This window comes from Rhipicephalus microplus, unplaced genomic scaffold (genome assembly GCF_043290135.1).
Source record: "Rhipicephalus microplus isolate Deutch F79 unplaced genomic scaffold, USDA_Rmic scaffold_967, whole genome shotgun sequence".
Taxonomy (NCBI): Eukaryota; Metazoa; Arthropoda; class Arachnida; order Ixodida; family Ixodidae; genus Rhipicephalus; species Rhipicephalus microplus.
The window spans coordinates 1-24,444 of record NW_027465518.1 but is presented as its reverse complement, the minus strand read 5'-3'; the positions used below and the strand labels follow the sequence as shown (position 1 = coordinate 24,444).

Sequence of the window (24,444 nt, the reverse complement as noted above, 5' to 3'; positions counted from 1 at the left end):
CTATTATGTTTTAAAGGTAGCATGCTTGGGTGTTATAAATTATCCAATGAAGGTATTTGTGCAGTTTGGACTGTAGGAGCAGCTCATACTCTCGACAACAGCAACATGCTGGGTCCCCGTGCCCTTTATCGCCTGTCTGTTTTCGCCGTCATATTGCGCGCAGTGTTAAGTTATGCCCTGGTTTTTAGGTGTGTCCGTGTGAGACAATGAGTTCTGGGACGCGTTTTTTTTTTGTGTCATTGCTCATTTTGTGCGTTTTGTGCGAAATGGATGATGCGTCACCGCCAATAAAGAAAAAGCTGCGCTAGCAACTCTAGGGTGAACAAGAAACGGTGTTCTTCATGGACTTGTGGGAGGACTGCCTGGTAATGCGGAACTGCCGTTTGAAAAACTTCTCGCCATACAGTGGCACGGTCTCGTTGTACCGACGCGTCTGGTGAGAGAAAGATTACCTTTCTTTGTCTATGCTACGTTCAGTCACAGTTTCCATGGTCGTTATCAAATTGTTTACCAGCAGCAGCTCTTCTTCAATGGCGTCAGCGTCTTCCTTCGCTGCTTCAATGCCAGCGTCAAGCTGCATGATCGCATCCATGTAAAAAACCACTGCAGCCTTCTCATCTCGAAATTCTGTGCCGTGGCTGCTCATGATGACAGAAGCTTACAAAGCAAGTTGCAGTGACCTCCGAAACGTGCAAATACAAACCACACTGCTGAGACATAACCACAAAATGGCAGCCGCTCCTGCTCATGCGCTGACAGCATTGCCACAGTTTCGCTGCTTAACAACCTAAAAACCAACCATGCATTATTAAGTATGTATAAACACTTTATTGAAATGTTCATACAAAAATGACAGATGCATGTGCGCATTTAAGTGCATATAATTATATCACTTACAATAACATTAAAATGAAAATAAAGATTTGCAGCGCCACTCAATTTCAGCGAGAAATACCTTAACCACTCAATGGCCTTGAAAACTGCCGCATAGCAGCACGACAACTTTATCGAGTCGATGGAGCTGTGACATTTCGACGGCCGTCGACTCGATGGCCTTTCAAAAGTGTCCGTGTGGCACCGGTATCAAACCGGCCTAGAAGTGTGAAAGCAGACAATGAAAGAAAAAGAACTACGATTATTGCCGTCTTCCTTTCCTTCTCTTGTCCGCTTCCTCTCTGCAAGTATGTATGGCAAGTGAGGTATGAGGTGCCCTGATATGATGATGTAATAATTGTTTGGATTTTACATTCCAAAACCACAGTATTATGAGATGCGGGGGCTCAAGTTGCTCAGAAATTGGCACCTCAATCTAAGCGCACGGACTTCCAGAATTTGTGGGGATTTGAGATCTCGTGACCTCTGTGCCGGGAGTCAAGCACCGTAGCCCACTAGACCACTGCAGTGGGTTGATGTGAAAATGTGCTGTCAAGAAATTGCAAATGTGCTCTTCATATAAAGGGATGGAGAAAGTTTCGGATAAGCATCGGAGAAGGTTTGCTTGCCAAAAGCCAACTGAGAGAATCTTTCTATGGCAGTAGCAGTTATGGCTGCTCTGCAATTTTCTATGAAAAGTGCTGTAAGATCTCGTTTCATCTTGTGCATGCTGGCGTTTCCTCCATGGGTTGATGCGTACGTTTCCCTATACAGCTCTGTTGTATTTTGGGGTTGTGTGCTTAAGTAGTGTCAAGGCTGAGTGAGTCTGATGCAATTAATAGTTTCTTGGTTCAGTAAGCAAATTGCGTGGCAAATAAATGCAGCACGGGGCCAATGTGAATGCCATGGATCTGTGGCAGTTCACACCACTGCACGAAGCAGCCTCCAAGAGTCGAGCTGAGGTGTGCTCACTACTACTGGCGCACGGAGCTGACCCTGGTCTGCTCAACTGCCACTCCAAGAGCCCAGTCATGGTAGCTCCTTCCCGGGATCTCCAGGACCGAATGCTGTGTGAGTGCCTTTTTATTTCCTATGCTTTGTTGCTTGACAATAGTCTTTATTTATAATGAAGCTGAATATTTTGCATATTCCTGTTTTTTGTTATTTTGTAAGATGCACACATCATTGTACGAGTGTAGGAAACTTTATTGCTTCATTATTTTGTTTGTTGTATTATAATTTTGAACCTCAGGCAGGTGTATCTGTTTGCTTTATTGATATTAGGGCACAACTTAGTTTGCTTGTGGGGGCTTAGCATTCACCTACAGTGGCTGAATTTATACAAGCTATAAAGCTTGAATTTTAACACTTTTTAAAATTTGTTGTTTTAGGGTAGTTCTCGCATGAGATGTTGATCTCGCGGGCCAATCTCAGCGCTTCCGTTTGCGCCATCTCCGTTGACACAGCGTGGTCACGACTCCTCTGCTCCTGAATAAATTTGACAAGCTGCAGCCATCAACGGCTCGCACGAAACTCGCGTGAGATGCTCATCTCACGGGCCCATTTCAGGGCTTCCATCTGCGCCATCTCTCAAGAAGGGGGTACACACCAGTCTTCGGGCCGCGAAATGCTTGCTTGTCCTTGCGTACACTTTCGAGAGAGGCCTTTTTTTTTGCCAGTCGCGAATGCAGACTCGTCGACGTCGTGCCTCCTCGCAGCAGCTCTATGCTGCCGATTTTTTCTGCAACAGCTATACCGTATTTTCGCGCGTATAAGCCACACCAAAAACCCAAAAATTTCAGTGGCAAAGTGGAGGTGCGGATAATACGTGGTGTTTTTCCTATAGTGCTGCTTCACAGCAATGCGTGTTGTGCTGTGAAGCCCCTTAACAATGTAGCAAAGGCTACGGAGGCGGTTTCCGCAAATTCGTGTTACTCCGCAAGTAGCACGGCAGCTTGCGGCTGATTTTGGTTTCGCTTGCTTGCATCGTTGAAGCCTTACGAAAAATATTTGGGGAGAGACAGTTCCATTGTTCAGTGTAAAATCTCACTGTCACACCACAAGTATATTTTTTGGACGTTCGCGGCCCGCTCAGTGACCTCCACATGTCCCTACGTCATGGACGCCATGTTTACTTTTGGAAAGGGCTTGCCAAAAAGGTGGTGCTGTCTAAGAAAGCTCCATAATAAATAAAGTAAGTTCCATAATAAATAAAGCAGTATTTATTTCAGCAAGGTAAATGAGATATTATAGTGCCTATAGAGATAATTGATTGATATGTGGGGTTGAACGTCCCAAAACCACTATATGATTATGAGAGACGCCGTAGGGTTCTTTAACGTGCACCCAAATCTGAGCACACGGGCCTACAACATTTCCGCCTCCATCGGAAATGCAAGCCGCCGCAGCCGGGATTCGAACCCGCGCCCTGAGGGTCAGCAGCCGACTACCTTAGCCACTAGACTACGGCGGCGGGGCAGTGCCTATAGAGATATTATCAGTAAATTAATGTACTACTTTTTGATGCGGTAGCAGGCATGCATTTCGGTTCTGTTGTTTCCAGGGTGCTGTTACAGTGTACTAGAAGGGGTAGTGTTGTCGCCGAGTGTGAGTGCTCTTTACTTCGCTGATGCCGCTAGTTCTCCACATCTCGACCCGTTCGCCAAGCCTAAGTCGATCTGTTCGGTCACCATGAGTAGCGTACGGCGGCAGGCCTTCACGGCACAGCAAAAGCTTAAGATCATCGCCGTCGCCAAGGAATTCGGAAATCGCGAAGCGGGAAGACGGCACGATGTGGACGAAACCTGCGTGCGACTGTGGAGAAAGAAGAAAGAGAGCCTACAAGCCACGCACCGCGACCGTAGGTCATTTCGTGGCCCCAAGACCGGTGCCTACCCTGAGCTGGAGGTGGAGCTAGTAAAGTTCATCGAAGATGTGAGAAGCAGGGTCACGCCGTATCGACCGAGATGGCCCAAGTGAAAGCGCGGCAGCTTTCAAGGGAGCTAGGCCTACCTCACGAGTTCTGTGCGAGCCCGCGGTTGGCTGCACCGCTTTATGAAGGGGCAAGGGCTCTAAATCGGACGGCGGACTACAATATGTCAACGCTTGCCGGCTTCTTATAAGGAGAAGCTGCTCAAGTACCAGAGATATGTAATTGGCCTGCGAAAGCAGCACAATTACATTTTCTCGCAAATTGGCAATGCGGATGAAGCTCCTGTTTATTTTGAAATGCCGTTCGACACAACGATTGAGAAGATGGGCAGCAGTTCGGTGAGCATGCTGACTGGCGGGGACACGAAACTGCGCATCACAGTCTTGCTTTGTGCCCTCGCCGACGGCACGCAACTGCAACCGTACGTCATCTTGAAAAGGGAAACTCTACAAAGGTTCATTTGCCTGCCGGTGTGGTGGTGCGCGCACACGAGAATGCGTGGATGAACAGTGACTTGTTCGTAGACTGGATCAAGACGGCATGGGAGAGGAGGCCCGGTGCGATGCTCGCAAAGAGGTCCATGCTCGTTCTTGACTCGTTCCGCGGCCACACAACTGAGGAAGTGAAGGACCGCCTTTCACGCAACGGCACCGACTTAGTTGTTATACCCGGTGGAATGACGTCAATGTTGCAACCTCTAGATGTTTCGCTTAACAAGCCCTTCAAAGCGCATGTCAAGCGCTATTACGGCGAGTGGATGGCCGAAGGCTGTTACGACTTGACGCCGACAGGACGAGTCGAAGGCCTGATATTGCCCTATTCTGCAAGTGGATTTTCGAGGCATAGAAGGCCATTCCAGGTGAGATGGTGCGAAAAAGTTTCAAGAAATGCTGCATCACAAACAACGTGGATGGATCCGAAGATGACCTTGTGCATAATAGTGAGGACTGCGGCTCAAGTGATAGCTCTAGCGAGAGCAGCAACAGTGAGTGAATTGAGACTGGCCTTGCAGACAGCGTATTCTGCTTGCTAAATAAAGCCTTTTCTGTCTACATATGTGCTATATGCTTGAGCAGTAGCTTTTGTACAGCCTTTCCTGTATATCAAATGTGCGGGCAATACGCGAGATTTTTTTTTCCTTCTCGGTGAGCTGAAAGTGGGGGTGCGGATTATATGCAAGGGGCGGGTTATACGCGCAAAAATACGGTAATCTGAGCTTTTATTCGCGGTGAAAGATTGCCACCGAGACCCACTCGTAGTGCCTCTCTAGACAACGCTGACCAACGGTTCAAACTGGCCACACCTGACTCGGAGAAAGACGCTGTCAAAATCGCTGTTGTGATGCTGTTGACGAAATCAAACAAAGCACGCAAAAAGTGAATAAACATGCTACAGAGGGGATCTGTCGATGGCCTGTGTTGGCTTTTATTGACTCCACACCAGACGATGCTGATGGGAATGTGGATTGCACGGGAGGCCATGCATTGGCGTGAAGCCCGGCCTCTGCTTCCGGACTATTTGCTCATAAGCCGCACCCCCACTTTTCAGGCGATATTTTTCAATTTTTGATGCGGGTTACATGCGAAAAAATGCGGTAATATGTGATGATACACTCGGGGTCTGCTCAATGGACCAGAGCCAGCCAAAGTCTCGGGGAGATGTTGAAGAGAGTAGCTGAAGCTGACAGCAGAACGGTTTATTTACAGAATTTACATTCTTAAGTTAGCGGTGATTACATGATGGGGGTAGCATCATGGAAGCTCTCGATGGAAGCTTGACCGGAGCTTCTGGGAGCTTGTCGGGAGCGTCTTGGCGACTCGCGTTTTATGCCCTGGTCTTCCCAAGATTCTCTGCAGGGAGAACAATTGAGGCCAGGACAGTCCCAATGAAATTGCCATCTTCATTTTTGCCGCGAAAAGGGGAAGGTGGAACACCACCTCCTTCCCAACCCAGAAAAGAGGGAAATGGCACGTGCAGTTCGTTTCATGGTGAGGGAGAGAACACTACACAATATGCACAACACAGCACAGCGTGAAGACGTTGGGTCCTATGTGCAGACTGGCTTGTGTATTCAGGTGCAGCGATGACTCATTGATGTGGGCAGTGCACTGGGCAGGCCACGGCTTGTGGAAAACTGTCGCCATGTAGGCACCACGGAGTACGTGGGAAATGTCCCCGCAGATGGATCTCATACGCTTGGCTCATTGTCTGGGGCACCTTGACGTGCAAAGCAAGCCACCTTGGCGGCCAACAGCTCTTTCTAATCTATCAGTGGGTCAGGCTTTTCCAAAAGATTTTACGAGAGGAGCCGACAACCCTGGATAGTTCAAAGAACGACTTTTGTGTTGCTATCGCTCTTGGCACATTTCTGGAGCGCTGACCCAGAAGAAACCAGGGTAGGCTCAGCTGCAATGTCTCGCGCATCTAAGTGGTGCCAAGCCAGGGAAGTCGATCATGGACAGTGCATACTCCCAAGTTATTTCTGCATTTTCGCTGAAAGAATATTTTTGGGTTGCTGTGTCTCGAGAACTAGTGGGCATAATAAAACAGATTCCCACGTGTTAACTAAAGGCATTTATATATCTAGAACTAAAATTAATAGCTTATCTGCATTTGTATTTTTAGAATAAAAAACATTCATAAGTGGGAAATTTTTATAAATCAACAAGTTTAATTAAAAAAATTAGTTTTTGATGTACGCTCACAATTTTAGGTTCCACTTCTGGAAAGCGTTGCTTCCGTAAAGAAGTCTAGCTTGACTGAAAGGATGGGTTCTGTTAAAATCAGTCCTAAGCGATTTAAGGGGGGACGCGGGGTCTTAGAATGCTGAAAAATGGCCAAAAAGTCGATTTTGAGAAAATTGCGATATTTGAAATTTTTAGACCTATAAGCACGTGTCCTCAAATTGTGAACGCTGAATTCGATCAGTAAATTGATTATGAAGTCGCCACAAGAGCCGCAAAACAACCCACGGCAGGTCGAATTCGTTCAAACTTCCCGCGCACAGCCGCCGGCGAGGCAGTTGACCGATTGCCGCCATCATGGGCTCGTTTTGACGCTGATCCCTTTGTGCGCATTTTGCCACCCTTCAAATGGCGTCGCTTAAACAGAACGGCTGCCCTCACCCCTTTTCTGGAGCCCCCTTCCGGGACGCTGATTGGCCAGAGGCGCTTGCGCACGACAGGCAAGCCCCCTGTTCCTCGCTTCCCATTGGCTGATGCGGCCAAAGTTGCCTGCGCTTTTTTTTCATATTGTTCGCCGGCCGCCGGTTCCCGTTCGCGCACGTTGTTCGTCTGCTTCCCGCACGAGCCTGCTTGTGCTACGCAACCGAACGCACCGACTTTCCGTCTTTTGCCGGCATGATTGGAGACGCTCGTCTAAATAAGAAGACGTGCCAAGCGTACGGCAAGAAACGGAGGCGCCCGTGGAACGCCCGCCAAAAGAAAGCAGCTGACAACGTGCAGCCGATTTCGCCCGATGCCGCCGAAGCGGCGCATTCCGACGATGGCGCGTAGCCGCGGCCGCTTGTGTCCGAAGCGGTGCACTCTCTGTGCCTTGCAGCAGCGCCTCATCCAATTGTGTCGTCGTCGGATCGTCATCTTGCACTTCTAGCAGCATCCTTGACCGCATTGACACAGCGTTTTATTCGGCGGACGAGTTTGCTGAGTGCACGAGAAATGCAGCGGGCTTGAAGGCATCACTCGCACCGCAATGCGCGACGGAACGTAAGTTCGAGTTACTAGATATTGATCTGGAGGATGGTGGCAAAGAAAACGGGACAGAATTTGTTATTGTTGACCTGGCGGCGTTACACTCTATATTTGGACTTGTCGCGTGCCCAGAATGCGGTGAAAGAAGCGTCACTATTTCAAAGGCCAAGAAAGAGTACGGGCTTTGTTCGAAGCTCATAGTCACGTGCGGCAGTTGTGACTTTCGCGAAGAGCGTTTTTCATCCCCATGTATAGGCCGACGAGACCGACACCAAAATAAGGCCGTTTGAAGTTAATATGCGTGCCATGAAGGCCATCAACAGTATCGGCAAGGGGGCAATGGCTCTGTCGGACTTCTTCGCCGGGATGAATATTTCGCATTGAGGGCTTCATCACAAGAGTTACCAAAGCCACATGAATATAATGAAAGAAGCCTGCTGTGCGACTGCTGCTGAATGCGAAGTGGCGAGCGTTGCTCGCGTCAAGGAACTCTATGCGGAGTTCGGCAACGCGCTTGGAAACGTCGACGTCATTTATGACGGCACCTGGCTTACGTGTGGACATAGCTCGCATATATGTGTTGGCTGCATTGTTGAGATGTATAGTGGCCTTGTGAAAGACCATATCGTGCTATCGAACTTTTTGCCTGGCTTGCACCACAGGACTCAAGGAAGGAGAAGCAGGGCATTCTGCCTGGCTCATTCAGCATGCCCCTCTGTGCAGAAGAATGTTGGTTGTAATGCTGGCCAGATGGAAGTGGAGGCAGCACTACGCTTGTTTGAGCGGTCACTTGAAAAGCACAAGCTTCGTTATACGACAATGCTGTCGGACGGCGACAGCAGGACATTCCATGCATTCACAGAAAAAGAGGTGTACGGCTTCATAAAGGTGGCCAAAAAGGACTGCATAAATCATGTACAGAAGCGTATGGGAGCTGCCTTATGTACCCTTGTAGAAAAAAAAAAAAAAAAAAAACTCAAGGTGGCTCACTTGGTCGAAAGGGCAGACTTACGCAACAAAAGATAAAAAAGATCACCTCATACTATGGCTACGCATTGAGAAGCCACTGAACAATGTTCCAGGTATGCAGAAGGCTGTTCTAGCAACTTTGAACCACATGTCTTCAACTGACGAGGCACCAAAGCATCACCTTTGCCCCGAAGGGCCTGAACCCTGGTGCAAATTTCAGTTAGCTCTTACAAAAAATGAGAAGCGGCCACCACACAAGAACAGCCTGCCTGATTTCGTAACTGAGGCATTGGAGCCTATGTTTAGGCGGCTGTGCGACAATGCCCTCTTGGAAAGGTGCAACGATGGAATCACCCAGAACCCAAGTGAGAGCCTGCACGCTAGGATTTGGCAGCAGGCCCCCAAAACTCGGCATGCATCCTTGCGGAGCATTGAAAGGGCAGTTGCCGAAGCCATCAGCCGCTTCGACCAAGGCACAACCAAGAGCAACGTGGAAATTGCCGAGAAGCTGGGCTACAGCGCTGGCAATAACTTGGTGCGTCGCAGCCTTGAGAAGGACAAGGGCAGGCTGGAAAAATCACGAAGAGAGCATCTTGACAGCAGTTCAATAAAGGAAAGACTTTCGAAACGCCACAAGCCAGCAGGGGACTCTGCTTACAGCCCTGGTCTGCTGTAAACAGTCATGATGGCAAATAGTGAGAATTTTTGCAAAAATAAATATTTCTTGGTTTTAGACCTAAACATTCTGTAAGTCTATTGTCTATCCAAGGACAACATTATTACATGATTTTTTTTGTGTTCCTTTCACTTGCAAGGCACTGGAACGACCACAAAGTAAAAAAATATTAATTCTCATGCTGAGTCAATGACTATTTTATAGTTCTAGAACAAGGTGTGAGCAGTATTCTGGGTGGGTACAGTGAAATTTAGCATGGCCATTTATCCTATGATATAGAGCTACAGAATGATGTCATTAATATCGCTGTAGCATCACTTTAGCAAAAGTTAGTTGCTAGAAACTTCAAACGCGTCTTTCTCAGTTCGATGTTTTTGCACATTGCACTCGGCCTTATGGGGGTTTTTCAAACTTGAGTAAATGCGACAAAGTTGGTATCATTTTATTCGTCTTGACATGATATAGGGGGTGATGCTATTTTTATTTCGCTAGCATCACTTCAAAAATTACCATGAAGATTTTAGTGAGAAAAATTTATTGTAATATAGTGACCATAAGTGTTCGTCCGTTTTCTTGCTTATAAAATATCTTCAAATGGATAAAAATAGCATCACCCCCTACAGCAAGTCTCCAGCATTGGATTATGCATTCACTTTTTGGATTTAGCAAGGATAAATTGCCAAGAAGTCCCGTAAGAAATACGCAATTTAGATTCAGACCTTCATGTTTTCTAAACCACTTGAAATATTAAGAAACAAATTAGAGATTTGAAATCTGCATGAAAAACTAGCTTAGGTAGTGAAGGTTGGTTAAGATTGAGCAAAAAAATTAAATGAAAAAATTCTAGAACCCATGTCCCCCCTTAAAGCAAAGAGCAACACAACTTTACAAAAATTTAGATTTTGCATTGAAAAGAAATGGATGAGCTTGAAAACAGAAGTTGACAATATAACTTGATTGTTTTTGGCCTGAAGGAAGAAGCTAAGGAAACGACTGCTGACCTTACTGAAGTAATGAATAAATGACATGTTTGAAGGAAAGGTTGGAATGAATGTCAGTGGTTATAAAAGTGTCAGAGATTGGGTAAAAGGAGGGCAAACAATGGCCACTAATTAAAAAAATGCTCGATTACTGGGACAAAATAGCTGTTCTACAGAGGTGTTCGATCAGTGAAGACTTTTTATCTCGTGTTCATGATATCAGAAAAAAAAATTTTAAGTTTGTCGCGTGAGGGCACAAATGGATCTAAAGTTGTTAGTTCTTGGCAAAATAAGCATTGGTGGAAAGGTTTTTGGTTGGGATGATGATAAAATAAGATACATTTTATCTAGCCAAATTAAGGTTCAGGAAAACTAGATAAAGGGTGTTAAGTGGTGCTAAATGTAAATTGCTGCAGTATTGTTAATAAGGCTGAGAAATAGGGAAGGCATGATTTTAGCACACGTCAGAAATATTGTCTTACTGGCTACGAGATGGTGTCTTTTGATAGTGAGTTTGTGCCGAAAAATGAGCGTTTCATTAAGATCGAGATGAGAGGGGAAGGGAAGTTGCTATTCTTTTTAAGGAAGTTGCTATTCTTTTTAAGAACAAAACACGTGTTGTAAAAAAGCCAGACGTAGCAGACATAGAAAGCATTTTTGTAAAGTGTATAATGGCAATATTAGATATCTTCTGGTGTCTGGCATTTACAGGCCACAGAATGCTTCCCTCGATCTTGCTCAGCTTAAATATTACCTGCATTGTCATGTAAAAACCAAAGATATCAACTGCGGATGCTGAAATATCTGATACTATGTTTAAATTTATGTGATACAATCAGTAACTGATCCAACTAAAACACACCAGGGGATGAAATATAGCCTATATATATAGTATCTCATGAGTGGCAATATAAAATAAAGCTTGTCATGCAGCATCACATGTGGCATATGGGACCTCAAGGCTGTGGTACTCACTCTAAAGGGAATAGCACTCAGTAAAGGACGGGGAAAAATTTCCTAATTATTCAAAAGCAGAGGATGAATCAATAGTTGATGTCCTGGCCTTTCAGTATGATTATTTCAATGCAGGTAATGGTAGCATTGAAAATCTATGAGTTTGTTTTAAGAGAAAAATTCAAGATTGTGTGCAGTGCTCAATTCCTTAAATTACAAAAAAAAGCCGAAAGTCACAATCCCTGGATAACAAAACAGACACTACTGCTGAAGCTAAAGTTTAAATGATTGATAAAAAGGTCAAACAGGGCAAACGGTTTGAATTAAAAAAAAATAATTTACAATGTATGGGAAGAATGAAGAAGAATCTTTTCGTGACAAGGAAAAGTACTTCAACAAAAAATTGCTGCAATTTATTAAGACGTGTCCAAGGTAATGTTGAAAAAAAGGTCAATGCAGGCACGTATTCTTCCGACGTATTATTTTTTTTTCATGGAATATGAGAAAGAGGCGACAAAGCTGCCTGTGCGGCCTATTTCAAGTGTCTATACAGAAGATAATAGTAATCGTCTCTCCCCTTTCGATGGAAACCTACCTCTGCTATTAGATGCTGCCATTTCTGAAGAGGGTATCTTTAATCTGTTGTTAAATCTGGATGTCAAAAGTATGTTGGACCAGATGCCTCCTAAAAAAAATACTATGCTTGGGATTTCACCAGCTTTGCCATTAGAGGAATGCTGCCACAAGTTTCCAGCGGGCGCTGTGTGGTGGTGCTAGCGACTGTTCCGCTGGAGCCAGCGAGAGCGACTATGTCGTCAACATTCTGTCGATAGAGCGGCGCAGCTGGCTGCTTCATGTGGGTGTTCGGTTGCGTGTTAGTGAATCGCATTGGAGGAGCGTCACTTCAACAAACGCGAGTCATTTCGTGGTATGAAGCTTGGCTACAGTTAAGGAGCTTTTCGGGACAGGGGTTTTCTTTCTAACAGCTTCGCAACAGCGTTCCTGTGGGTTACTCCTTAGTGCACAATACAGCGTTACCTGTAGGCGCGCGGTCATCTCTCAAAATGGCCTTGAGCCACTCAAATAGCTCGTTTAAGGTATGTGAAACTTTTTCTTGAGGCTCTGCGAGCATTTGGGCATGCAGCCAAACTGGAATTTTTTGGCAAGATGAACATACAGCTCGAAAAGGCATCGCTTTTTCTATGAGGGCATGAAATCAAGGCAAAAAAGCCCGCCAAGAACTGGCGTTTTCTTTTTTCTCATGTTTTTATTTCGTTTATTTCTCTCGATGGCTGTTTTTACACAGCATCATCAACTCGATGATGTCACGTTGCTAGTGTGTTCGAGATGCGTTTCGTCGCGCTCTAGTTTGATCAACTCCTTCGTCACTTTCAACAACGCTGGCATTCTTCCCGCCGACATGCATGGCATTGTCTGCTCGAGTTACCAACGATGCCGACGCTTCAGGTTGCAAGGAGTTGCTGCGTGAGGCTCTAGCATCTGTACAAAGTCAGCAGGGTGGGAAAGGAGGAAAACGGAAAGGGTGGGGTAGTGCTACTACGGCTCATGTCGCTGGCATATTCTTTTCTAGGATGCATTGGTTGGACCAGATGAGACACCGATTGCCTTCTTAAAACAGTTTGCAGAGTGGTGTGCGAAACATTTGTGTGTATTGTATACTAGGTCTCCGAGTGAAGGTGTGCTCCCAGAGGACTGCAAGATTTCTCAAATTAAGCCTCTACACAAAGCACTGCACAAGTGAACTTGTGAAAATTTGTTCACACAAGAGATAGCTTAGAGACCCTGTGGATGGGACTGTTAAAGTCTGAGAAAGAATTGATGCTGTTTGTGAGATAGCAGTTTGTCTTTCACATGGAAATTCTTCTGCGGAGTGGCGATTTTCTGTAATAAAGGAATGTCTTGTAAAAAATATGAAAGAGCAGTTGCATGTTCAGGTAACAGACAAGTTGGTAGACATGGTTTGAAGTGCCAACATCAGATGGAAAGAAGACCTGGAAAGGGAAAGGAAAAAATGGATGAACTTATCGGATGTTGAAAGAAAGAGAACTACAGCACTTGTAAAAGAGCTTAGGTCACAAGAAACACTGATGAAAGCCACTCAGCTTTAGGTCCCCGTGCTGAAACAACAAAAACCATTGCTGATGCAAATAAACCAACTTTTTTGTTTGTAGCTGCACATTTATTGTCTTTTAGTACAGTATTTACTATAAGTAAAGAATTCTTTCAGCCGAGGGAATGCAATAAGGTTGCATCGTTCAGTTTACATGAATGTTTACATGAATGTTTGTTTCCAGTCCGCAGAGGTTTCCTAGCAGAGTTGCGTTACAGAATTTGCCTATAATCATCATGGGAAACTGGAAATGTCAGGGAATTCAGAGTAACGAAATTGTTAGATACCCTGAAAAGGGCCAGCTGTGTTTTCCCATCGGAGCAGAGTGGTTGTCAAAACATCACAGTATTTTTTGAAGCTTATGACTCAAACCATTTTGTGATGTTGGGGTACTGTAGGAACCAAAACTTTGTTATATAGTATGTTATAATTTTTGAGGACACATGCTTACCGCATACATGCTTACCAGTACGTTTTCTAAGCTCTAGAGGGCTGGGCTTTTCAATTCATCAAAAAGATAATAATTTTTGTGTTAGTAATTTTTCAACATATTTTGACGTCCTTTAGGTCTCTGCTAATGCACTCTGTTCAGCATTTAGTCCAACCTATGTGAATAGTAATTTGTGGGGGCCCCCATGTCTCTACTACTTTTCCTGGTGCAGATGAGTACAAAGGCCATGCACTCCTGGATGCTGCCCGGCAGGCTGACCTAGCTCGTATCAAGAAGTACAACACCCCTGATGTAGCCAACTTCAAGCATCCGTTCACGGGAGACACATCGCTTGTAAGCTGCGCAGTGTTCTCGCCACTGACTGACTTTTCTGTCATGCTGACTGTTACAAACTGTGCCAGATTTTCCTGACGAGGTCAATTTTGTTTGGCCAAGGAAGGTGGTGGTGTTTATAAATATACTGTGACAGGGGCAAGACTTGCATGTAAAGCACATTTCAGTAGTCCGACAAAATGGTCGAGGAGGTGTAAATATGTCACGCGCACTTGTCATCTTCTTCACTTCGTGGAGCACTGCACACTCTCTCTCATGGCAGATACCCCATCACTGTGCTTGCTATGGCAATGAGAAGCTAGCAGAGCTTTATGGTTCCAGTCTGGAAATGGGTGCAGCTTGTCTGTACTGAGGAGGTTCAAGTGTCAAGGTCCAGCAGTGCATTCTTGGAATGAATGTCACTGAGTTTATGCAATGTTTTTGTGTGGCCCTTTGTAATGGTAGCCGAGCTTCTCTTATAACCCAAAGTGAAGTGACCAGAGGAGAACGAGGAGGCTGGTGTGAAGTGGACGCATTGACGCAGGCTATCCTTGGTACTGTTGTGATAAGAAGAACCGGTCATGGGCAAGCTTATAAGCTTCACTAGCTCGAACACTGACTTCACGGGCATTTTAATTAGATGAAAGTGCAGCCAAAGGAAGGAGGGTTTGACAATGTTTGCAACAGGATTTTCACATTGTTCGTGTCATTACCACAGAGTCATATTCCTCAAACCACCTTACTCTTGCATATCAGTTTTGGTCTACACAGCCACGTGATCACCCCGACGTGGACAGACAGACGCATTCCCTTATAAAAACTATGGTGACCCCGCTACTAACTGCAGCGGACGATCACCGCGGATTCACGCTTAGCGAGCCAGAGGGCCTGCTACTCCGTTTACTTGCTTGTAGCGCACCGCTCCGCGCGCGCTCAACTAATAAGGCGTTTAGCGCGGCGCGGCAAATAGACAGTGTTCTAATGCAAAAGTACACAACACTTTATTGCCTCTGGCGGCACCCCGAACAACAGTACAACATCCGCACCCAGGACGCGGGTAGCAAAGGCACCCGCACGTGGATGTTCACAATAAGGGGAAAACCGCGAGCACGTCGCAGCTGGCAATGGCGAGCTTTGACACGCTGGTCGGGAAAAGGTCCCTCGCGGCTATGCTGCGCACTCTCACGATGGCCAATGGGCCTGGTCGCGAGTGTTAGGGCAAACATCGTACGCGTAGGCCTACGACAAGTGCGGCTCGTTGTGGTACGACCACTTCAAGCACTAGGCACCGCTCCGGGCTTAGCGTACGCTACCGAAGCCAGCACTCAAGTAAACACGCCTGCCGGGGTGCCCAAGGCCACCCCAGGCAGGCTAGAGTCCGCGAGTCCCAAAGGGGACGCGGACGAAGGAAAACACGTGCTTACCCGGCGCCGACCACGGAGAAGAGAGCGCTCCCTTGGCGCGCGCGTACCGCGTGCCGTGCCCGCACGTGGCGCCATCTATCGCCACGTGGTGTTAACAGAGCAGGAAAGCAAAAGGGTGTGGCCGTGTGGCGGAATGCCCGCGAAAATGGTCGCAGGTGCACCTCAGATCCCCACAAAACATTACTGTTTATTCAACTAGCAAAAGCATCAGGCGAGCATTCTGGATTGTGCTTGTCTGTGTCTTCTGTGTCCATGTGTAGTTTGTGGGCAGCCATCTTTTCTGTCCAAGTATGAACCAACTCGCCAAGCAGAAAGTTTTATACAGCATTCTGATGCAATGCTCGTCTGGGGCAGTAGTAATCTTGAGAGCTTGGCAGACTGGTCTTGTAGCCACGGCAGGGGATGCATGCCTTGGGTGGTGCTGCGGTGACGCTGTGGCTTATTGGAATGCACTGCAGCGTTCAGAAGTGTCATCTAGTACCAGCCTGACTATGCCTACTGCAGGACAAAGGCCTCTCCCATGTACCGCCACTGAACTCGGTCCTTTGCTTGTTGCTGCCAATGTGTACCCGCAAGCTTCCTAATCCCATCTGCCCACCTAACTTTCTGTCTCTCCCTCACTCGTTTGCCTTCTGTTGCAATCCAGTCAGTTACCCTTAATGACCAGCGGTTATCTTGCCTTCGCGTTACGTGCCCTGCCCATGATCATTTCTTCTTCTTGATTTCGACTATGACCCCGTTTGTTCCCCGATACACTCTGCTCCCTTCTTGTCTCTTGGCAGCAGTGTCATGCCAAGCTAAATGAAAATGAGGGTGAGGATGTGTGGAATTTAGCCCTAACCACATGCACGCGATTGCCTCGCGACAGTGACAAGTGGCAGCGGCGAGCGACAAGATTTGCTGTGCAGAGGCCCATCTGTCGCCGCCGCTTCTCGCGTCGCGTGTTTTTGGAAAACTAGAAAAGATAGTTTGTCGCCCAAAAGCCAGCGTGGCGATTCCCGGCAACATGGCTGCGCCCTTGGTCCTCGCTTCGATTGCAATTTGCTCTCGATGCTTGTTACTCCCGCAAACTTCAAGGGATGCAAGGTTTCTGCTACTTTTTTTAAATAATAAAAATTCAAAGTCCAACGACCTAACCAACGTGTTTGTCGAAATAAAACTAAAAAAAAGTTTTCATGAGCGAAAAAAACAAACTGCTGTTCCATCAATTACTGATACTCTTCAAATTGTCGCGCTCCTTGGAGGTAACGTGTACAACACCGGGGGCTTGATTTCCATCACCACCATCAGAGAAAAAGAAACGCCATTTTGCAAGCGGTCTGCGTATGTTGTGGTCGTGTATTCTACTTTGGTTCCACCATGGGGAAGTACGCAAGCTACACAGCTGGATTGAAAGCAGTGCAGTACGTGCTGGAGCACGGCAACCTGGCTGCAAGCAGGCATTTCGGTGTTGGAGAAACCAGTATTCAGTACTGGAAGTATCAAGAAGAAAAACTTAAGGCGACGAAAAAGACACGACCGGCTTTCCGCAGTGCCAAGACTGGCAGGTATCCAAACATCGAAGAGCAACTGGTCCGGCATATACGGTATCTACGACAAGACGGCTGTGCAGTGTCATTGGATATTGTGCAGATCGAGGCGCACAGAATAGTCTGAGCGCAGCACATCGAAGCAAAAGAGTTCAAAGCCAGCTCCGGATCGACAACTCATTTCATGCTGCGCCATGGCCTCGCACTGCGAAAACGGACCACCTTGTGCCAGCACTTGCCTGCAGCATATGAGGATAAAGTGGTGGATTTCCACCGCTTCGATATAGAGCTCCGACAGTAGAAAGACTTCATTTTGTCCCAGATAGGCAACGCTGATCAGATCCACCTTTGCATTGGTATGTCGCGGAACACAACAAAGGAAGAGAAAGGTGCAAGGAGCGTCATCGTCAGAATGTCTGGTGCTGATGAACAATGATGCACCGCAATGCTGGCGGTGACAGCGGATGGGTGCAAGCTACCACCTTACGATATTTTTAAACATAAGACACTCCCAAAGGCAGGTTTCCTTCAAGGCATCTACGTCAGAGTCCAGGAAAAAGGCTGGATGAGTGCGGAACTCGTGGCGGATTGGGGGAAAACAGTCTGGGGTCGGCAACCGGGTGGTCTGTTGTTCCCGTCCACGCTTGTCCCGACAGCTTTCGTGGGCACCTAGTAGACCGCGTACGAGATGAGCTGAAGGAGCTGCGTACAGATCTGGCAGTGATTTTGGGTGGCCTCACGTGTTCAAAGGCCGTACACCACTTGGATGGCTGGAGGACATCAGCTGACTTCAGGTGGTAAGATTAAGAGGTTGCCTGTGGAAATGCTGTGCGCTTGGATCGTGGAAGCGTGGTAGGCGATCTCCGACGAAGTGGTCAGGAAAAGCTTCAAAAAGACGGTTATCTCGAAAGCACTGGATGCCAGTGAGGATGACGTGGGGTGCGGATGATTCGGACACCGAAAACGAATCTCCGCTCGGCGAGGATGAATGTGTGCTCTCCGATTTGCACTCCAAATAGGGAAAAGGAGGAACACCTACGACTTTTGTGTAAATAAATTTTACATGTGTGTGTGTGTAGTTGACGGCTCTCGCTTGTTTATTAAAGGTACGTAGGTATGTTTTTTTATGCTGAAATAATTTGTAAACCATAATCTTCTTTTAATTAACAAATGTGCATATTCAAAGCGCAAGAACGGATTGGAAAACATTTTTAAAAATTTTATTCCGTGTAACTGGCGCACCCCTAACTTCCAGCCATATTTTCTGAAAAAGAAAAAGTGCGCCTATTATGCGATTAAATACGGTAAATTGCCATGACCAACACATTGTTTGTTGCGTGACTGTTTACTGACAAGTCATTGCCATGACCAACACATTGTTTGTTGTGTGACTGTTTACTGACAAGTCATGTGTTCGTTGGTCAAGTTTAAAGCTGTATGAGAAAAAAACAAGAAATCATATTTGCTTGATGTTTGATTCTGGACATTCTTAGTGATTTCCAATGTTGTATACCTGTATTTCTTTTTTGCAGCATATGGTTGCAGTCTCTTCATTTCCCAAGCGCAAGCAGGCAATAGAATTGCTGCTCAGGAAGAATGCTAATATCAATGAGAAAAATGAAGAGTGAGTAAATTGTCTTGCAATTTACACCCAAGTTTCACTTATTTCTTAGTAACAGTACCGGACATTCACCATTAACAAAGCCTTGCAGCACTTATTTCAAGCCACCATGTTTACTTTTGACCTCGGTACAGCAAGCTTCAGGGTTAAGAAATTTTGATTATTGCTGTGTGCACTCATATTTTTAGATGTGAGCAGGTTTTATGGGCTAAAACAAACATGTTTTATTGCTTGATGCCTCCTGCAGCTAAATACATTGGAAAATTCCTGAATGTCTTTAATGATTCTTAGCGTACGCTACCGAAGCCAGCACTCAAGTAAACACGCCTGCCGGGGTGCCCAAGGCCACCCCAGGCAGGCTAGAGTCCGCGAGTCCCAAAGGGGACGCGGACGAAGGAAAACACGTGCTTACCCGGCGCCGACCACGGAGAAGAGAGCGCTCCCTTGGCGCGCGCGTACCACTGTACGCGCGCGCACTGCACACTGCGGGAGGCACTGCGGGAGGCTGTGTACACTGCGGGAGGCTGTGTACGTTCTAGAATTTATGCAAGCATCACTGGTAATGGTGGATTATACAAAGACACATCTAGTTTCACCAACACGTTTCACCCAGAAAGCACAACATGATTGATGTGTGATTGCTGTTATCATTGTACCGTGAGTGATAGTTTCATTGCTAGGCTCAGGATTGCCTAGTAAAGGCTGGTTCGACTGCTGCATTCTTTTAAGTATATGCCATATGACATTGTAACAATGTTTACGTCCATAGAACACTACCTACTTATCTTTAACCTTATTAGTACAGTCATGTTTATCTATTATTTTGATGTAAAGTGTATAGGCTGCCAATGTTCAGCCCTTTTGTAAAGTTGCCACCAGAGTGTGTTTTCCCTCTGTAACTTATGTGCATGTGTGCCTATATATGCGCGGGTCCAGTAAAGAGCAAGGTTTCTTGGTCTAGGAAAGCAGTGTGTACGTGCCGGTGCGCCTCTGCATGCCCGTGCCCCTGTAATGCTGACCACTTGACATGATGAACTTTAACTGCAGTCATAAAGGAAGACGAAGGCAAATAAATTGAAGCTTTTTCTGCCTAAAGGCAAACAATTTATGTGGCACTCAAAGCTTAATCTTTGCAACATTTAAAATTTCAATAGTGGGAACGGCAGTGCTCTAGTAATTGAGAAATTGAAGTAAATTTGTGCTACAATTTGCGCCACCTGTGAGGCATTCTATTTCTCGCTAACATGACATAGTCGGCCCTAATTAAATATGTCACTAGTACTAATACTAAACTATCCATAAAAAGAAAAAATGGTGCAACACGAATTAGGAGACTGTGTAAAATACTACTTGGACATTTCAATTTGATTCATAAGGGGGCAAAAAAAAAAAAAAAAAAAAAAACACTTGACATTACCTTTTACAACACAGGTGGTTGAAAGGTTTAATTTTAGTTGGGCTCTTTCCTGCTGCCATAGTTGCACCTCAAGAGTTTTTTCATAATTCCTAGGCTTGTGCCAATAATGAATTTTAGGTTTGAAGCGAATAGTGATTTTGGTCGACTAGTGTCTAATGGAATTCGAATAGTATATATGGAAAAATGGGCATATATATTGTGATCGAACTAACCTGCGCAATATTTTTTAAAATTGAAATAGAGAGTCTATGCAAATGCCATTTCTTTTTTCGTTCAAAGGAAGTTGAAACAACTTTGTACTAGTACAGCAGGATTTGACTTTCAGCAGGGTGCGAGTCATAGCCCTTAAATTATGTAACATTTTGAAATTTATTATATAAGCTGTCTTAACAAGTTCTTAAGCTTAATAAAATTAATTGATTTGAGGGTAATATTTTTATTTAAAGGGAACTTTCAAGTAGTCATAGAATAGATTTACTAAAGAAGCTTATTGCTTCACGATTTCACCTCCGCAAAAATTTTTAGAATCCATCCAGTACGCGTGGTGTTTCAAAGATTTCTCGCACGCTGTAAGTACATTCTCTCTTCTCATCCCGACGAAAGCGCTGGAATCTGAGCAGGGAAGGATGGCACGGGGAAAGAAAATGCGTCATGCGTGCTTTCTGAGCTTGTGGAATCATTTGCCAAGAGAAGAGAGCAATATTCAGCTGAGTTTGAGAATTTATTGTGAATCCTAGGTCGCATGCTGCGCTATAACATTTGGCTTGCGTGTCCTCGGTAGCCTCGACTACCAATCGGCAGCGCTTTCTGACAATGCTCAAAAAGTGTTGCAGGGCCCCTTTAAATTTGTAGGGGGCTTCGTAGCAGAGCGGATTTATCCTGGATAGGTGCTTTCGTGGTTTAGCAGCGCAACACTGCAGCGAAACTACCTTTACAGGTGGTACATTCGGATTAATATGCATGTAATCATTCCTTGCGAATACTTTTAAATTTTCAATAATTTAAATTCGAATCAAAGCGAATACAAATACCCTACTATTTGTTCAAATATTCAATGCATTCAAATATTCGCACAAGTCTAATAATTCCTTAATGATGTGCGGGTGCTAACCTAAGAAGAAAAAGTGTGTCAGCTGACATCGCATGTGGCATTAGACGTGAGACGTGTGTTAATAATGCAAACAAAGCACTCGATTCAGATTAACATTTTGTGACGTATGAATAAAAGTGTGGTGCATTATTTATTTCAGGTGCTTGACGCCACTGCATCTAGCAGCCAGCAAATCTCACCTAGATGTTGTGGACATCCTGATCAAAAATGGGGCAAAGGTAAAGAAAAAAAAACATTCTGAAAGTCATTAATTAAAATCTACAAACATTATTAACCCTTTTCTTTATATACCAGCATTCACATATGAGAACTAAACATATTACTGTAATGTAATCAGGATAACCAATGCATATTTACTTGAGTAGCTTCAGGGCCTGAAGGCATTACAGAAAATAGTGGGTAACAGAGTACGTTATAAAAAAAGAAAAAAGCTGTTTAGAGTGAACATTGCATTCAACATCAACCTTAAGGGGTGAGGCTACACTTGATGAGCAACTTTTTATTTACGTATAGATCTGAACGAAATTTTCACAATTTGTGTATTTAGATGTGCAGATTCTAAAAATTAAGGAGTGCAATATGCTATAAATCAATTTGCTGGGCCAATTTCAACAAGAGTTAAAGGACCTTTATTAAAAAAAATGCTAATAAAATCTTATTAAAATACAACAGGGGCATAATCTGGATGCATCCCATCCTTGCGCTTCTTCTTGACCAGCTTTCTGAGACTTTGGAACGCTTTTCTCAATTTATTTGAGGTTGCACTCTCACGACAGTCCTTCTCCCTAGCCCTCAGGAATGTGCTGTTGAATATCGTAATGTCCAGTTGCCCTAGAATCGCAGCGAAGGCATTGACATTGCCCGTGTTGAAAAACAATACAGCTTCTGCAACAGCAGCTTGCACAGCAAAAAGAGAAACGTGCTGCTCCTTTAATACCAAACTCCAAATCGCGGATTGGAGGCTTTCGTGTGAGTTTTGAGTCTTGCCTTGCTGGCATCTTGCCTCAATTCCGCACCACTTGACTCCAAAAAAGCACTCAATTTTTCGCGCTGTTGTCGACACTGCCAAAAGACCCTCAAGCGTTGTGGTTGTCTAGCGGGCACGCGCGTCGCGACCTTCACTGGCATTGATTACATCAGTGTCTACCCGCATACGGCTGGAGTCGACATCGGACGCGCTGTCAGGGAGGCCTGTGCCTACGCGCACTTCATCATTGCCGAAAGCATCGACGCGATCATAATCCAAAGAGCGTGCGCTATCCGGGGAAGCTGTCTCGCAACACTCCTCCATTCATGACATCTCCAGTACACGAGCGGCGAGCGTCCACGCCGCGCACACGCGAGGAACGGGCTTCGGTTATGACGGCATTGTCAGACAACACAAAACTTGCTCCCACGACACAGTAGCAGCACCATTGGGTTTTCTGCCTCTTTCTTTCTTCCGTGAACGGCCAAAATGTTGCTATGATTGCAACTTTTTTTGCACCGCTGGGTATAGTGAGACGCACAAGCAGATTAGATTAGGGATACGAGTCATGACACCTTCGCAAGGGCGATACTCTTTTAAAATGGCGGCAGACACTGCCAGCGAGTTTTCCTGGTCAATCGGGAAGCGCCAATTTGGTCTGGTGCGTCAAGCAACCAATGGAATCATGCGCTGTGCGGGATTTTGACTTCACTTTTTTTGCTTTTGCGAGGGGCACATAGTTGTCTAGTGGCAAGGAAAAAAAAAAAGCTAGAAACTATATCTTTCCAACGAGACTAAAATGGTGCTTGTGGAATGTGTAGTTCGCGTGCCGTCAGCGGTTGAAGTACGGCTAGTTTACACTTCAAGTTAAAGGTCCACTTGCGCGAAGTTGCGATCTTTATGGGTTTTAACTTGAGAAATGAGTGGAATTTGGAAGCCAAACTTGGCTGATAGGTGCGTAAGGGCATTGGGAACGCGAAAATAATAGAAAAAAATGCGATTTTCGGGCCGATTTTGGATTTCCAAGTGCCGCGTCCCCCCCTTAAAAGCAGTGACATCAGTCAGTTGGGCAATAGAGGTGGTGGACAAGTGACTTCAGTCGTGCGAGGTAATAGAAATAAAGGAATTTCGAAAGAATTGGGTATGTGAAAAAGGAGTGTATACTTTGCGGGGATGGTCACATCTGTTTTATATGTAGTATGGTCTGGAAAGGAGGTATTGTTGTATTTTGAAAATTTTATCGAAAAAAAAACATCTTCGTGTATAAACAGAGTATGGAAGGCTCCAAACTGTGATGCACAGCATGTGCCTGCATAGCCTGAGAGGGTGAACGCCCGGTACGATTTGGCCCTATGAGGCTTAAAAGTTTATTGCTATGATCCCTGGCTAATGTTCTCTGCCTCTACCACCAGTCAGCAGCATTTCGCGACTTTGCTCAAGAAGTGTTGCAGGGCCAGTTTGTTTTAACATAAAAATTCGTCAACCTTTGACTTTCTTCTTCTGGTAATCAGCCTATGATGGTGAAATCAATAGAGGAATTATTTATCTGTTTAAATGTATTTAATGTTTCACTTCCCTCCAACTATTTTGTGGCATGAATGTAATGCAGGTGAATGCTCTGGACAGCTTGGGTCAGACTGCACTGCATCGGTGTTCACGAGAAGGAAATGTGCAAGCTTGCCGCGTGCTCCTGGCGGCTGGGGCTGATCCAGGTATAGTGAGTGGCCAAGGCTACACAGCATCACAGTTGGCCAGTGATGCTGTACAACAACTTTTGCATGGTGAGTGGAATCCATTTGATCAGTTCACTGATCCTTGGAAAACCTGTAAAAAGATCATATGCAACTTTCCTCTTCTTTAAAAAAAAGTGACGCTTGATAGCGAAGACTCTCTTCTCGATGGGAAACTCCGTGCCCAGTTCATGAAAGACAGGATCACACGTGGTCAGAACCACGCCAGGCATGCTAGTACACTGTAGCTGAGCCAGTGCAAAGACTTATTCGTCCTCCTTCACTCGTCGAGGCCGCGCAGTGTGCTGCAGTCTTTGTTTCTTTTCCTCCCTCTGCACTTTGTTTGTTCACTTCGCATCTGCTCCTCCTGCGTAACGGCCTCGCTCTTTTCACTGCACCACCTTTCAGAAGCGCACTCGCTACTGCGTTTCTCGCAAATATGTTCCGCCAATTGTAGGTAACTGGTCTTTTATTTTGGGGGACTGCACAATAAGCGGTAAGCATAAGCAGCAGAACCTCGTTGATACCTGCTCGCTTAAAATACGATTTCCAAGCTGCTACGCTCGAAATCGGGAAAATTAAAAAGGCCCCCATCAAGCTAGTGTTAATACGTTAGGTTTAATACGTTCTGGGAAAGTACGATTATTTGGCAGCAAC

The 24,444-nt window shown here is 45.5% G+C and overlaps 1 protein-coding gene across 1 annotated transcript; it reads left to right on the top strand.

Annotated features, from left to right (window-relative positions):
• The first annotated feature begins 17 nt into the window (after window positions 1-17).
• Window positions 18-24,393, top strand: LOC142795944 (transient receptor potential cation channel subfamily A member 1-like). The gene is made up of 5 exons (XM_075886164.1): window positions 18-1,944; window positions 13,888-14,009; window positions 18,474-18,565; window positions 21,230-21,308; window positions 23,667-24,393. Exons 1-5 carry the CDS (start codon window positions 1,752-1,754, stop codon window positions 23,916-23,918), a joined length of 738 nt encoding a protein of 245 aa, XP_075742279.1. The 5' UTR covers window positions 18-1,751; the 3' UTR covers window positions 23,919-24,393.
• The last annotated feature ends 51 nt before the right edge of the window (window positions 24,394-24,444 follow it).